The sequence below is a fragment of the Clytia hemisphaerica genome, unplaced genomic scaffold (genome assembly GCF_902728285.1).
Source record: "Clytia hemisphaerica strain Z4C2 unplaced genomic scaffold, Clytia hemisphaerica genome assembly, whole genome shotgun sequence".
Taxonomy (NCBI): Eukaryota; Metazoa; Cnidaria; class Hydrozoa; order Leptothecata; family Clytiidae; genus Clytia; species Clytia hemisphaerica.
In genome coordinates this window covers 212446-227728 of record NW_027104561.1, presented here as the reverse complement: position 1 = coordinate 227728, position 15283 = coordinate 212446, and the positions used below count along the sequence as shown (strand labels likewise).

Here is a 15283-nt window from a genome sequence, read left to right as displayed (position 1 = left end):
CCTCAATAGTGGTGCGTTTAGAATTTGTTTATATTTCGCTAAACCAAATTGTCAACTAAACTACAACACCACCGTGCTCCTAAATTTCACATGAATATTGCAGTATTAAAGACCAACTCTGCCCGCTGCTTTCAAGTTCTTTTTTCAAGATGGCTGAAGAAGTGAGACGCCGTGTGGTCGAAACTACTGATGATGAAGACTCAAAACTTGTCTTTGAGACATCAGAAGATGTTAAAGTTACCAGAACTTTTGATCAGATGAAACTGAAAGAAGATCTCATTAGAGGAATATATGCATATGGTAAGTAAAGTCAAAGTTATAGAGGTAAAACTGATCAAAGTTTCTGATTTTTGCTTGCTTTTCTGATCACTGATATTGATATGACCTACAACTCTATCTCAGGATATTAATGGTGGCTATATAACATAGTATTCTTTCTTTAAAATAGTGACCAAAAATATTTTTGCATTTCCATCCATCATGGTATTATGGTCACTTCCATTTGGTTTGGGAATAGGAACTTACCAATGGGCGATTTGCGCTAAATCTGTACCGTGTCCCGTCCGAAATCATGAAAAATAAAGTCCATTTTTTAAACATAACTCTACTTTTCTATGACAGTCTGTAGCCTATATTTCATGGAAATGTACCTTGAAACCACCTTTTAAGGCCTAATAATAGAGAATATAGGGGGCTCATGGATGGAGCTGTTCGAGCGAGCGTAGTATGAAAATGATAAATTAGTGGTAAAAAAAATCAAAACTAACTTGCACTGGAGAGAGTATCACATATTATAAGTAGGGTGCACACTGGTCAGGATTTTTTGCGCGGAAGGAGGAAGAATTTACAAAAATGAATTTCAATGCATTAGGCGACGATGGGAATTGGATGTTCTGTTTACCGTCGCGTTTCAAAAAATATTTGATGCGGCAAAATTTCATTATTCATTATTCATTATTCCTACCTGGTGCTTCCAATCTCCAATGAAGTTGAATTCCACCGTGAAAAGGTAAGGACTTTCAAATAAAATTAGTTTGGTTTCTAAAAATTGAGGGGAAAATTTTGGCCTGTCCACCCTATTATAAGGGTTGTAACAGGTGATATTTAAGTATCACTAAACTTAGGTGAGATCCTTTTTTTGTTGCATTCTTTTGATTGGCATGTAGATATCGTAAATGATTTCGGACGGACAAAATTTTCAAAACTAAAGGCTAGAATACATCAGAAAAATGTATTGAGGAAGTAAGGAAGCTGTAGAACAGCCTGAAATTGTTTGTATAAAGGCCTTCCTCAAATTAGAATAGATCTTAATATTCTGTATCACCTTTTTCATCTTTTTTCAGGGTGATTTGCACTAAATTTTTCCTGTCCCGTCCAAAATCATTTTCATAAAAATCTGTTTTATTTCAAGTTTTGCTAAACTTTTTCTTTCTACCCTGTTCTACCAGTTAGTCACACTAGGAAATCTAGCTTTCAGAAATAATAACATCAGTCATCTACAGGATACATTTCAACAACAAGGATGAGAGTTACCTGAATCAAGTTCGCAAGACAATATTAATTAAAACTTGAAAGTTGGAAACAAAATAAAACGTGCAGCAGCCAAAATCAACCAACCAAAATTTGTCATTCAATTCTCGAGCCAGCGCTTCGATTTTTAAGGCCTTGTTTGTACGCTAAAGTAAAAACAATTACGCACATGTAAATGGGTCATTGTTTGAGGTCCGGCAAAATTTCCGGGAGATAGCCTATCCGGCAGTGCACGGATCTAGGTGGGTTCCGTCTCCCTGTAGATCTTTTTCTTCGGAAGTTGATCTTCAAATTAGTTTTCAAGGTTGGCTTGGCTCAAATATTTTCATCTATGGCTCAAATTTTAGGCAATTTCTCAAAGTTTTTGAAAATGTTAATTTCATTAAAAAGCGCCGGGTTATTTTTTCATGAATCCCTTTAGAAGTTTTGCGGTGCATTTTTTTGCTTGAGAGTTAAGTAAACGATATAGCGCTTTCGCAGCATTAATCTTTGATACGCATTTTGGCGGGACGCTAGTGTGGCTAACTGTCTACATATTATCAGTAAGTATACAAGTAAATATACTATTATTCCAAATAGAAAATACTTCAGAATGTTCCAGTAGTGGTTTTAGTACAATACCTATTTTTACAGGAAAATTGCCCCGTCCAAAATTAATTCCTATTTTCAAGGTTAAAATAAAGGTATAAAAACTTACTTCAATTGGCCTGTTTGAACATTTTTCTTACCACTAGGTCTTGCTAATAACTTCCTGAATGTTAAACATTCATTTTATTACAAATTGAAACATATTTGAAAAGTTATGATTTCGGACAGGACAAATGATTTCGGACGGGACATTTTTTCTAGTACCCCTGGAATCAAATCTGAAGAGCTTTGAATTTTAGATTTACTCAATTGAAATATGCTCTATCCTAGATTACAATATTCAGCCATTCAAATCTTTCTACCCTTCAGAATTTCAGAAATATTGTCAATCTTATTGTGATTTCGGACGGGACACTTTTTGGTGTCACTTCCAATCACCAATGCACTGGGACCTATAGAATGGTTCCCTAATGGTAAAATCATACTTTTTGACATGTTTTCAAACACATACATATGAGCTTATACTCTCAAACTTAAAAAACCTTCAATAAACACTCTTAAAATAGGGGCAATGTGCAATGATTTCAGACGGGACACATTTCAGTGTCAAAATGGATGTAAACAGAAAATCACTGCTAGAGCAAGATGGAAAAAACGTTTCAAAACACTTTTTTTGTAAAAAAACACATGAATAAATTGCCTATATGGAAATTTAAAATTCCAGGTCAAATACCTTCCTGGAAAGAAAGTGCTACCATAAAACTGAAGCACTTTTTTGCTAAAAATTGCCGAAACGAGGAAAAACTGACACAAAATTTATGATTGCAGACTAATGATAGTCAGTTAAAACATGAAATTTTGCAGAAAGTGTACCATTACCAACCAGATTACCATTACTAACAGATTTTTTGAAATTCTGTAAAAAGGTCCAAGTTCCGGAATAGTTTTACTATATTCTGTGAAAAAATCATAACCATCAGTCAAATACTCTTTCATCTATTAAAGATTGAAGACAAAAATTTGCGAAGAAAAATGAACCTTGAGCACATAAAATGCTCTTTTAAACACTTTTTTCCACCAAAAAACAAATAACTTTATAGACTTACCTTCCCCAAACATTGAAGAAGCCTCTACTAATTAATTAAAGTAAATGAGATGAGATAAGATAAAACCTTAAAATCAACCATAGTGTGGTCGTGTTACAAAAATACAGGCTGTTTGTAGGAAAAGAATAAGATCCAGCTGAAACTTTCTCCAGACCTTCTCTATAGGATGGTTATGCCTCAGGAAAAATTCCCCTAAAATCCCACTGGTGGAACATTCTTTTTTTGGGACATTTCTTTTTTCCCCAGGCAAAATCCTAAGGGCGAAATTTTTTGAAAATTTCAAACTCATTTTTAGATATCATCAAGTATACCATTCGAAAGCTCTCGAAAAGTTATATAGAAGACTTTTAAACGGGTATAGCCGATTTCCTTACCTAACTCGAGATATTTCATGCGCAAGTTCCACTTTTCGCCACATTTTGGTTATTTTGGTCTAAAATTGACCATATATAGCATCTTATGCATGAATTATCTTGAGTTAGGTAATGAAATCGGCTATACCCGTTTAAAAGTCTTCTATATAGTTTTTCGAGAGCTTTCGAATGGTATACTTGATAATGTCTGAAAATGAGTTTGAAATTTTCAAAAAATTTTGCCCTTAGGGTTTTGCCTGGGGAAAAAAGAAATGTCCCAAAAAAAGGATGTTCCACCAGTGGGATTTTAGGGGAATTTTTCCTGAGGCATAACCATCCTATAGAGAAGGTCTGGAGAAAGTTTCAGCTGGATCTTATTTTTTTCCCTTAAATTATGCTAGACAACCCCACTACCAGAATTTACAACCTTTTGTCCAAAGCAAAAGATGTGCTTTTCTCGCCGCCATCTTGTTTTAGAATGAGAATTAATTTCGGTTCCAGTTCCCACGGTCTTTTTTCATCCAATGAGATCGCGCTATTTCACTTTCGCTTTCTCTAGTCCAATAACACTGTGGGATTTGAGTCATGTGACATCTCTATTGAAAAACCTGCGCGTAATAAAATGGAAATACAGGGGTCACACTACTGGCTACAGGAACTGAAAGCAAGCAATTAAGGCCAATATTTTTGGTTTTTCTGAAGGACAAAATGTATCGGAAGCTTTACTGAAGGAGGGATAAGGCTGGGACTATCTATTTAAAAGATACGGACAAAAAAAGCACTTTTTTGGGTGATAATTAAGATTTTACTTAGAAACTTTATTCTCTTACCCCCGTCTGGGCCCCCCCTGATATGAGCAAGGGAACCATGTTAAAAAACAAACAAGGAATTAATTCCTGCAACTCGAAGAAAATTGGAAAAAGCTGGTTTTTGACTGTTTCTGATCCTAAAGTGCTATTTTTTGGTAAAAGCTATGCAATTTATGTTTGGATTTCTAGAAAGCTTACCCATTCATTGTCAATATATTTTTTATTTGAAAGTAATCTCTTCATGGAATAAAAAGATATATTCAAATCTTGTAGGGTTATTTTTCAAAAAATTGTTGCCAAAATCAATTTTTGCATTTCGCCATTTTACCCTACGCAAACCAAGTGCCGAAAAACAAATAACTTTTATAGACTTTCATTCCTCAAACATTGAAAAAGCTTCTACTAATTAAAGTAAATGAGATAAGATAAGATAAAACCTTAAAGTCAACCAGAATTTACAACTGTTCTAAACCTAAAGCAAAGCTTTTCCCGCCGCCATCTTGTTTTAAAATGAGAATTATTTTTCGTGCCAGTTCACATGGCAATTTTTTCATCCAATCAGATCGTGCAATTTTACTTTCGCTTCCTCTAGTCCAACAAGACGTAGGATTTGAGTCACACGACATCTCTATTGAAAAACCTGCGCAAATTAAAATCTATCCATCTAAATTTACCGTCAACTGCTCTAACTTGGGACGATTGGAAAGAGAAATTGTGTATTTTTTAATACGTCGTTCATTAACTCAAATCAAATGACTTTGGAGGTTCAGTGAAATGGTGGCTGAATTGCCGTTCCATATTTTGTCAGATAGTCCCAAGTTAGAGCAGTTGACGATAGTTAGTTATACTGTATGCTGTAAAGAATGTATATGTTAGAAAAACATGGAGTCACACTTCTGGCTACAGGAACTGAAAGCAAAGGCCAATATTTTTAGTTTTTCTGAAGGACAAAAGGTATAGGAATTTAAAATCAAAATTTCTAGCCGAAATATACTCTCAGAACACATCAGAGAAAAGAGTTGCCTTGCCAGCTGCTTTTGATAGGTAATCTTTTCATATAGCCAAACAGAATTACCATTGCTTTTACCAAAAAAAATTATATTAGGTCCAATTTCAGTCATTTTTAGCCAAATCGAACTTTTGTTTTTGCTGGTGCTTCGTGTAAACTTATCCTGTCCGATGTGTAAACATTTGTGTGTGTTTCTGATGTGCTTGACTACTGGTTGTCAAACCGGGATAAAACTAGGGTACTGCAATAAAAAGTTATGCCAGAAAAACCATTTCCACCTCAAAAGGTGACTTCCTTTGCCAATAACTTTTGATATAATTATTCCCCTAATTTCCCGTTTTCAGTAGGTCTTCCTCTATCTTAATGTACTTCGGAAAAACCAAAAACATTCCCCTAAAAGCTTAGCGTCACAAAGCCCCAGCTTATAATATAATGGCACGGCCATTCTATGGAAATTGGATTAAACTCATAATCAAAGCATCAGACAAAGTGTGTTGTGGACTTGGGTAGCTTGTCAACTGTTGTTTATTTATCAGGCAATAAATTACTTAAAAATCTAGCCTATATATTTTCTGAGAGCCAATCAGATTGCTTCTTTACCTTCTTCACCTTTAAACCTAAAAAGTTCATTGCAGTCACCATGGCTTGAATCATAAATGTGTAGAAAATTTTGAATGCTTAATTTAACTTTAGGTTTTGAGCGACCCTCTGCAATTCAACAAAGAGCCATCTTACCAGTTACAAAAGGAAGGGATGTTATTGCACAGTAAGTTACTCCTGATATTTTTTAAGAATACAACCAACCGCTTCCTAGAATCTGGTCAGCTAATTCTTGAAGAATGTCTCTGATATTTTGAAATTTTATTCACCACATTAAAATTTCACTTTTACTATACTCACAGGTAAGGTTTGAAATATAGCGAGTTGTAATAATTTGTAATTATTCGTTATTTTATTTCAGGGCCCAATCAGGAACTGGTAAAACTGCTACTTTTTCCATCTCAGCACTTCAACAGATTGACACAAGGGTAAGGCTTAGCTTACATTTACTCTCTCATTACTTAAACTTAACAAGGACCAGCAAGGTTGTGTTGATAGAAGTGGCAGAAATATTCACAGTATATTTTCTTCCTCTTTTTTTGCATGTCATCAACATTAAAGGATCATAGTTTCTAGAGGGGTCAAGACCCCCCCCTTAGGTATTAAAGAGGACCCCCTTAAGTGTTAATTCATTTAAAATTTCACACCCCCTCCTTAGAAATCAGTATAAATGAAACGATTGTACAAGAGTCATAATTAGGTTAGATGATTTTTGTTATAGACTTCTATTGAAGAAGAATTGATTAACAATTTAATCACGTACACGCTGCTCACATCTTGTTGCCATTTTTATTTTGTGTTGTTTTTCTCTAGAGACATTTTTACTTAAGAAGACCCCCCCCCCTAACTGGCAACCCCCCCTTAAGAAAGTCATACTTTTAACACCTCCCCTTGCTTTTGGTTATCAAAACCCAAGACCCCCCCCCCCCCTAAATGTAAAAAATGGACAAAGACACAAAAGTCGAATGTCGATGAAAGAAGAAAGTTTTTTTTGTTGGTTTGGTTAAAAAAAGACAAAAATACTGCTTCTGTAATTTAAAAAAAAAAATACTTGTTTGAGGCGTTATTTTGGGAGTGAACTTAACGAATTTAGGTTTTTCACATTTTCCATGATATCTTCAATTCTGTCATTTATTTATACATTTTCCCTTTGCAGGTACGAGAAACGCAAGTACTTATTCTGTCACCCACAAGAGAATTAGCGGGACAAATTCAAAAGGTATGTTTGCCATTTTCTTCTTAAATTGTGTCTAGACTAGACACTTTTTATACTGACAGTGCCAATTATTATTTGCAGTATACTAATTTTCATACTTTAAATCTAATACATGATTTGAGAAAGATCACAAAAGAGGATCTCTTCAGAACTAAACTTATTGAACATTTTAAGAGAAATTAACTATTTTCTAGTAATACATATATATTCAAAATTGTGCTGTAAAAAGTTTTAACTATATTTATTCAGAGAATTGGGATGGAATAGAAAAAGTGCTTCTCTGTTTACCCGAAGTGTTCTGATCGTGCCTACTGAAAACTCCTTTGTGTTAGCTTTAATTTGGTCGTTACAAAAAGTTAGAAAAAACGGCTCGCCATGCGAAGAGGTCTGGTTTCTATATGCTGTGTTTATAAAAGTGGTTTTGTGTTTTTCGTTTTTGATACATTACTTTTTAAACTTTCAGTATCCAGTATCAAATTTTACACTAATTTTCTAAGATTCTCATCACAATGATACCAAATTATTTCTAAAAAAATTGATAGAAATTCATAAAGGCAGATTTGATTTTTTCTTTTCGTGAACTTTAGCTTTTAATCTAATTATGCGGTCATGATGTCGTTATATCATTAGAATCGCCGGAGCAATTCTGAGCAAGAAAATATAGGTATCTTTTGGTATAAAAGAGGTCTCCCCAAAATATAAGCCCCTAAGTTTACGCATAATTTGTCCTGAAACAAAAGAATTTCGTCATACCACGCTAATTATACAAATTTTTCAAAATAGCAACAAAAGAATTCCATTAGCTCGAAACAAACTCCCTTAAGGGCAAAGGACCTGGTATATGACGAGCCGTTTGTCTATTGTTATGAAGAAGCTGTTTTCCATCTCTTTACATTCCTCTGATTTATTTATTATTTCAGGGGGGGGTCGGTAGTAAAATCTCAGACATATATGAGTAGTAAAAGGATTTTCACGAATTTTTACGTACCACCACCCAGACTCTTGGAAGAGGTATTTTACTACCCTGGTAGTAGAAGTTTTTGGGACAATTTGTCATGGAGACCACCTATTTTTTGGTTGCTTTTTGGACTGATTTTACACTAAAAAATGATTATTTCTGTGACACATTTTTCACTTAGTGCAAAAATTAAAGTCTTTTATTTTGACAAAAAAAAATTTTTGTTTGCAGCAAACAACTTTCCAACAGAAAATTTTTTCAAATTATAAAAATTTTCAGATTCTTTCAGAAAAGTCATCCAAAAATTTAAAAGGATTACAAAAATAGCTAAAATTTGCTAATTTTACCAGTTTTAACTACCCAGGTAGTAAAAAATTTTCAACATTTAACACATAGATACCACCCATTTTAGTATTTAACTACCCTGGGTAGTAAAAAAAAATTTCGATTTTTCGTTACACCACCACCGTAGTAAACGTCATTATGTCTCAGATTTTACTACCGACCCCCCCCCCTGATTATTTGTACTAGTAATCGTATGGTTTGGAGTGCAATTAACGATTAATCACGAGTAACAAAGGAGAAAATAGTAATTTGCACGAGTCCGAAGGACGAGTGCAAATTACGGTATTTTCTCCTTTGTTACGAGTGATTAATCGTTAATTGCACGACAAAACATACGATTCCGAGGTAATCGTCAGTAAACATTCGAAAACCTCCTTTTTTTCTTTTGTTTAAAAAGAAAACATTACAGTGTAATTTTTCTTTGTTTTCAATTAAAAGAAGCTATTGTAACGTAAAATGTGTTTGTTCTTTTTTATATTGAAGAAAAAAATGTCTTTGTATTTTATTACATAGTAAAAAAAAGTCTCTGACACAGGACTTGGGAGAGAAAAGAAAAGAGAACAAAAGTGTCCCCCCGCCGAAGAGTGCAAAAAATGGTAATAGTGCAATTAACGATTAATTGCACTCCTCTAAACCAATCACATTCGAGTAATTTTGCACGGCTGACGATTAATAATCTTAATTTAACATTTTTGTTGTATATATTTCAAGATATTTAAGATTTATTAAAGTTATTATTTTAATGTTCAAGCTCAATTTTGTCACTTATCTCAGTCTAAGATTTTCAGTTTGAAAAACCACAATTTTCGTCAGATTACCTAACTTTAAACATACCTTAACTTCTCGACATCCTCTCAGGCTTTATTTTATTTGTTTTTATAGTTCAAACATGTAATAAAGGTTTTTTTATGACTATTATTGTATTTTATATGTAGCGAGAATGGGCCTTCGGGCCTGATGTTAGACAAGTCCAGCTTGATATGTATTCTGATGATTGTAATCTAGATTAAAGTCCTGGAATTCGGCTTAAGTATCCTGGAAAAAGGACTTAGTCGTGATACTGTAAGTAAAGCACAAATAACACCTGGAAAATTCCGGACAGTTCTCTAAGGCTGTTTTTGAAAAAATAATAACTGATGTGATTTCTTATAGGTTGTATTAGCGTTAGGTGATTATATGAGTGTACAATGTCATGCATGTATTGGAGGTACAAATATTGGGGAAGATATTCGAAAATTGGATTATGGACAACACATCGTTTCAGGAACTCCTGGCAGAGTTTTTGGTAAGTCTTCTTGAGTGTTGTGATTCGTCATTTTCAAAGCCTCTTTTCTTTCCTTTTCATGACTAACCTCATCGACACATTTAGCTGCATTTTCCCATGCTCCTGCAAAAATATAATACTTTATAATTATTTATGTTGTTCACTTTAGATATGATCAAACGGCGCAACTTAAGAACGAGGTCCATCAAGATGTTCATCCTTGACGAATCGGATGAAATGTTGAACAAAGGGTTTAAAGAACAGATTTATGACGTTTATCGTTTTCTGCCACCAGCAACTCAAGTAAGCAAATCGAAATCGTAAAGCTAAACAATGCCGTCTAAAGTTTGCCTGATCTAAAGCAATCAGAATACTCCGAAATAGTTATAGGCTAAAAGTTGATTACTTAAATGTGTCCAGGGGAACGTAATAGTGATGTTGGAGGTGTACTGGACTTTTAGAGGTCAACAGAGTCAATTTCCAAACGTATTTTGAAGTGAAGCAGAGTGAAGACATAGAGAAATTTTATTTTTTATACTTTGTAGGTCGTTCTGGTTAGCGCTACCTTACCACATGAAATTTTGGAAATGACACGAAAATTCATGACGGATCCAATTCGTATTTTGGTAAAACGGTAAGATGATAGAACACAACCTATTCTATTTCAGTGCTTTAAAAACTTTACTCCAGTATTCAACTCCAAATTTTTGAACCTCTTATATGCAATATTGAAATGTCTATTTGATAATTTTAAACCTTCACTTTTAGCTCTTTGAACTATTAAAGCACATGTTTTTATCATGAAAAGGGCTCTATCTTTGTACTGTGTATCTATGTGGCTTAGCTGTTGTTCGACATAACATGACTTCTAACAATCTGCACTTCTATCCTTCTTCCAGTGATGAATTGACGTTAGAAGGAATCAAACAATTCTTCGTGGCAGTCGAGCGTGAAGAATGGAAATTCGAAACACTTTGCGATTTATACGATACACTCACAATCACGCAAGCTGTCATCTTCTGCAACACAAAACGTAAGGTGGACTGGTTAACAGAGAAAATGAGAGAAGCGAACTTCACAGTAGTTTCAATGCACGGTGATATGCCACAAAAAGAACGTGAATCCATCATGAAAGAATTCCGATCGGGTACCAGTCGGGTTTTGATCTCAACCGATGTTTGGTCACGTGGTTTGGACGTTCCTCAAGTTTCACTCGTCATTAATTATGATTTGCCAAATAATCGTGAATTATACATCCACAGGTACCAACATTTTTCTCTTCGATTCTCATTCAGTTTATTGAGGTAATCGACAAAAACCTTAATTGCAGGCCTCGTTTCCAAATTTCCAAACATTTACACCATTGATATGTACACCAAAATACCATCATCAATCCTGATATACAAAAACGCAAAACGCTCACAACTATGTCTGGCATTGAAAAACAATACGGTGTTTGCAAAGACTCTGTGAATTTGAGAAGTGTGTTTTTATATTGGGTACACATTGAATCCTCGCCTTCGTTCATACTCAAGAGATTAATTCACTATTTCTATTCCTTATGTTTAGAATCGGTCGATCAGGTCGGTACGGACGTAAAGGTGTTGCCATCAACTTCGTGAAAGCAGACGATATTCGTGTATTGAGAGATATCGAACAATATTATTCCACACAAATCGATGAAATGCCAATGAACGGTAGGTTTTCTTTGAACAAAAGTAAAACAAATATGATTCGCTGCTGATAACTGCCGAAATACTTCTTCTTTGAGTTTCGTGTTGGCAAATCTATTCTCCTTCGTCTCTATCCTTATTATAGTCCGTTCATTTTCTTTTTTTGGATAATCGTTACACGACTTCCAATCATCAGAAACAATGAAAATTGAGTGTTTGTAAAAAAGAAATTATTTAGGTCATAGTGAGCGAACTAAATTATCAAAGGCCAGTAAATAGAAATTGGCTACAGTATGTATAGTTCTGAAAGTTTAAAAGCAAATTTTGGACCTAATCGCACGATGGGTTATTTTTTCTTATTTGGCAAGCCCTCAAAGAGAGCAATTAATCGTTAATCACACTCTCCAATGCGGCGCCAATGTTTACAAAATTGATTTTAATGTTTTTTCTTACATTTTTTTTGCATCGAACGTTTTAATTGCATTCGAAATTTATTTTGTGAGAAAGAAAATCAATACACAACAATAAAAGAAAGACATAAAGAGAAGAGAAAAATATAAAACTCTCAGTGTAATTTCTGAAATTTACTTTCCTAACTGGGAAAAAGTAGGGAAAGCCATTGTGCGATTAGCTCGTAATCACATAATAACTCGTACAATTCGAAAATTGCACTCGTGATTTTTTTGTTTCGAATTTTCCTCGTCCTTTCGGACTCGGAAAATTAATAACAAAAAAATCACTCGTGCAATTATATTCGAATTGCACTCGTTATCATGTGATTACATATACTAATTTATTCATTTCCTTGTTTTAGTTGCTGATTTGATTTAAAACCAAAAATTTACCAAGCCGCCATGGAAGATTGACGGGGAGATCTCAAGAACTTACTTATATTGTGTTTCACTCGTGATACTATCTAATTATTTTCATTGTACATACTTTTTTATGCCAAGCTTGAAAATTTTTCGACTTGGTTATTTTATAAGCCAAAATACAAATGTTGTTTTTATGGTAAATAATCTTTATCCTTCTCGCTGGTGCTAATTTAATGGGATAAATTTTCGCAGGGATTAAATTAAGTACCAATGGATGGAAAACCAAAAAAACACAACAATGTCAAATAAACTACTTTTAAGTAAATGTTAAATGTCATCAAAAAAGCGAAATAATGCGTATATCAACCAAAGTTAAAATCGCGATTATATTGTCTTCAAATAGTGCCATCCGCGAAATTAAGTCGCGGGACTTAAATCTTAAAATTTCGCGGATAAGCTCAACCGCGAAAGTTTATCAGGGGGGATCGGGTTCAATAATCCGAAATGATAAGCCGTCGTCGAACATAAAGGTCGTCGTCGCCGCGCATAGAGGCCGTGGTCGGACATAGAGGTCGTCGCCGGACATAGAGGTCGTCGTCGAACATAGAGGTCTCAGCCCAATTTTTTTCGGTCTTTATTTTATAAGTTCTGGTCTGGAAATTTGACAACACAGTCTTCAAAATAACACCTTATCGTATTTGTGTATAGCAAAGTCACGGCAGAACGTCGTCGTCGATAACATAGAGGTCTTGGCCGGACATAGAGGTCGTCGTCGAACATAAAGGTCTTGGCCGGACATAGAGGTCTTGGCCGGACTACGCTATACAGGGTGTCCCTAATAAAAGTATCGAGTTTGAACATGCGATTGAGTAGAAAGTTTTAAGTGTGTATTCACAAAATTGTATTTTAAGCTCTCCCTCTTTTTTCTTTGTCATTACGTAACAATAAAAACATGCTCTGCCTGTTTACAAATGCAACGAAATTACGATCATGAGAAAAACGCAACAATTAAAACATGTTTGTAAAGAATCGTATGTAAAACTATGAAAATAATAAAAATGGAATGTATATGGAACAATAACAAAGTAAAACGAGGGAATTTGAATTTTTATTAATTTTGATTTTTAAAGATGTACATTTATGCAACAGGGGAATAGTAAAAGGGCTATTGATTAATTTGTACGTTGTAACTACCTTTTGTAATGAGCCTATTATGTGATGGAGAACGTTCTTATATTTTAGCGATAACACACACAAACTTTTTTACTCAATCGCATGTTCAAACTCGATACTTTTATTAGGGACACCCTGTACAAGTGTCCTTGCTAGAACGAACAAACGTAACCAGGGAAATACAATTATCAAATTAAATGAGCCCCCCCCCCCCAGCGGACCAAAAATTCACGCCATCACGCTAATTTTTCCGAGTTCAAGCCATCACGCCTGAAAAATTTGATTTTCACAATCACGCCATTACACGCCTAGAAAATTTAGCTTTCACGCTTATATTCTCTGGATAAATTCAGTTTTAGACCGCGTTTAGACCCATTGGTATGAATAAAAGGCCGTTATATAAACTTAATTTTTGCACACAAATAGGTGTGTGTTTATGGTATTCAATCAGTTTTTCGGCATTCTCATACGCGTAAGTCAAGATTATATCATTTCAAGTCATTTTTCCTATCGGAAACACCCAAAAGGTGTGGAAAGGTGAAAGGAATTTGACCTCTGTTTTTCTATTTTTAGTAATAGACAGGGGAAAAATTCCATTTTTTTCGGGTTAAATTGACAAAGCCTTCCATGGTTGGGCAACGGAGGAAATTTTTGAATCTTAACCCTTTAAGTGTCACAGACTTTTTTTTCAAATCATACTAGAAAATCACTAGTTTAAACTTTAAAGGCTTATATTTCCAGATCTATAAGGAGTTAGAAGCTGGTTCATAGCTTGTTGGATAGCTTAGAGTCTTCTCTTTCTTTTAAACGCCTTCAACGCCGCACGATTAAGAAAGGGCGAGATGAGCGGCGGCTAAAGGGGGGTAGGTAAGGGAAATTAAAGCAGTCAGACCCGCTGTGCGAATGATAGGTGCCCAATTGTAAAACTTCAAACTAATTCGCTGGATAACAGAATTAAGTAAAGCAGGGCCAAATATGGAGGTTCTTGGATCATTCGTTGACCAAAATTGGTCAAAAAACGGTCAAAATCTTTAAAAAGTGAATTTTTGTCATTTTTTAAATTTTTTTTTTACTTTTGGCTTAAAATCTCACTGGAAAGACTCATTTTTAATTTTTTTTTTTTTGCTTGACCATGAAACCCAATCCAATTCCTACGAGTTAGACCAAAAATGAGGATTTCTAGTTAAAACTAGGCATTACAGGAGGGCGCTCCTAGATAGCCCATGTCTGATATATACGACATTGGCACTTAAAGGGTTAACCCTATTTAACCTAGGCTTTTAGGGGCGGTTCAGAACTAGGGGGGGGGGGCTTTTCCTGTACCACCCCTTAACTTTTGATCTAGTGGGTCTTTTTGGATGAAATTGCACACAAAATCCTTGTCACGTAAGGTAACTTTTGACAAAAAAAATTTTTGATGACGTCACTCATCATGACCAAAGTGAGCAAAAACCAAAAATTTCCTTTCTTCTTATAAATAGCTATTGTATTCTAACAAAGGCTTTAGAAAAAAGTTCCCTATGAGTTTAAAATGCTTATTTTATCCTAAATACTCAATAAATTACGGTTTAAATCAAAATATGTCAATTTTTGTGACACCATACTGTCAGAAATGTCATCATGCTCAAGGTGTGAAAATATTTAAGTGTCAAGTTTTTTTTTTATTTTGAAGCTAAATAAAAGTTAGGAATTTACAGAGAATTTCACGGCAAAAGCTCTATTATTTCAGGAATTATTACCAATAGTTTGACCTCCAAACAGAAAGAGCCCCCCCCCCTAGGCCGAATAGGGTTAAAGGGTTCAAAGTTCTATTTTAGGAGCCATTTCAATTCAATATTTGAAAA

At 34.6% G+C, this 15283-nt stretch overlaps 1 protein-coding gene across 1 annotated transcript; it reads left to right on the top strand.

Annotated features, from left to right (window-relative positions):
• Positions 1 to 12472, top strand: LOC136823219 (eukaryotic initiation factor 4A-III; the record flags this gene model as incomplete). Its single annotated transcript, XM_067079393.1, is given in 10 exon segments — positions 1 to 300; positions 6089 to 6161; positions 6357 to 6423; positions 7152 to 7214; positions 9667 to 9799; positions 9948 to 10081; positions 10324 to 10412; positions 10678 to 11040; positions 11348 to 11475; positions 12266 to 12472. Coding segments are annotated over 10 exon segments (1218 nt in total). The 3' UTR covers positions 12283 to 12472.
• Between the last annotated feature and the right edge of the window lie 2811 nt (positions 12473 to 15283).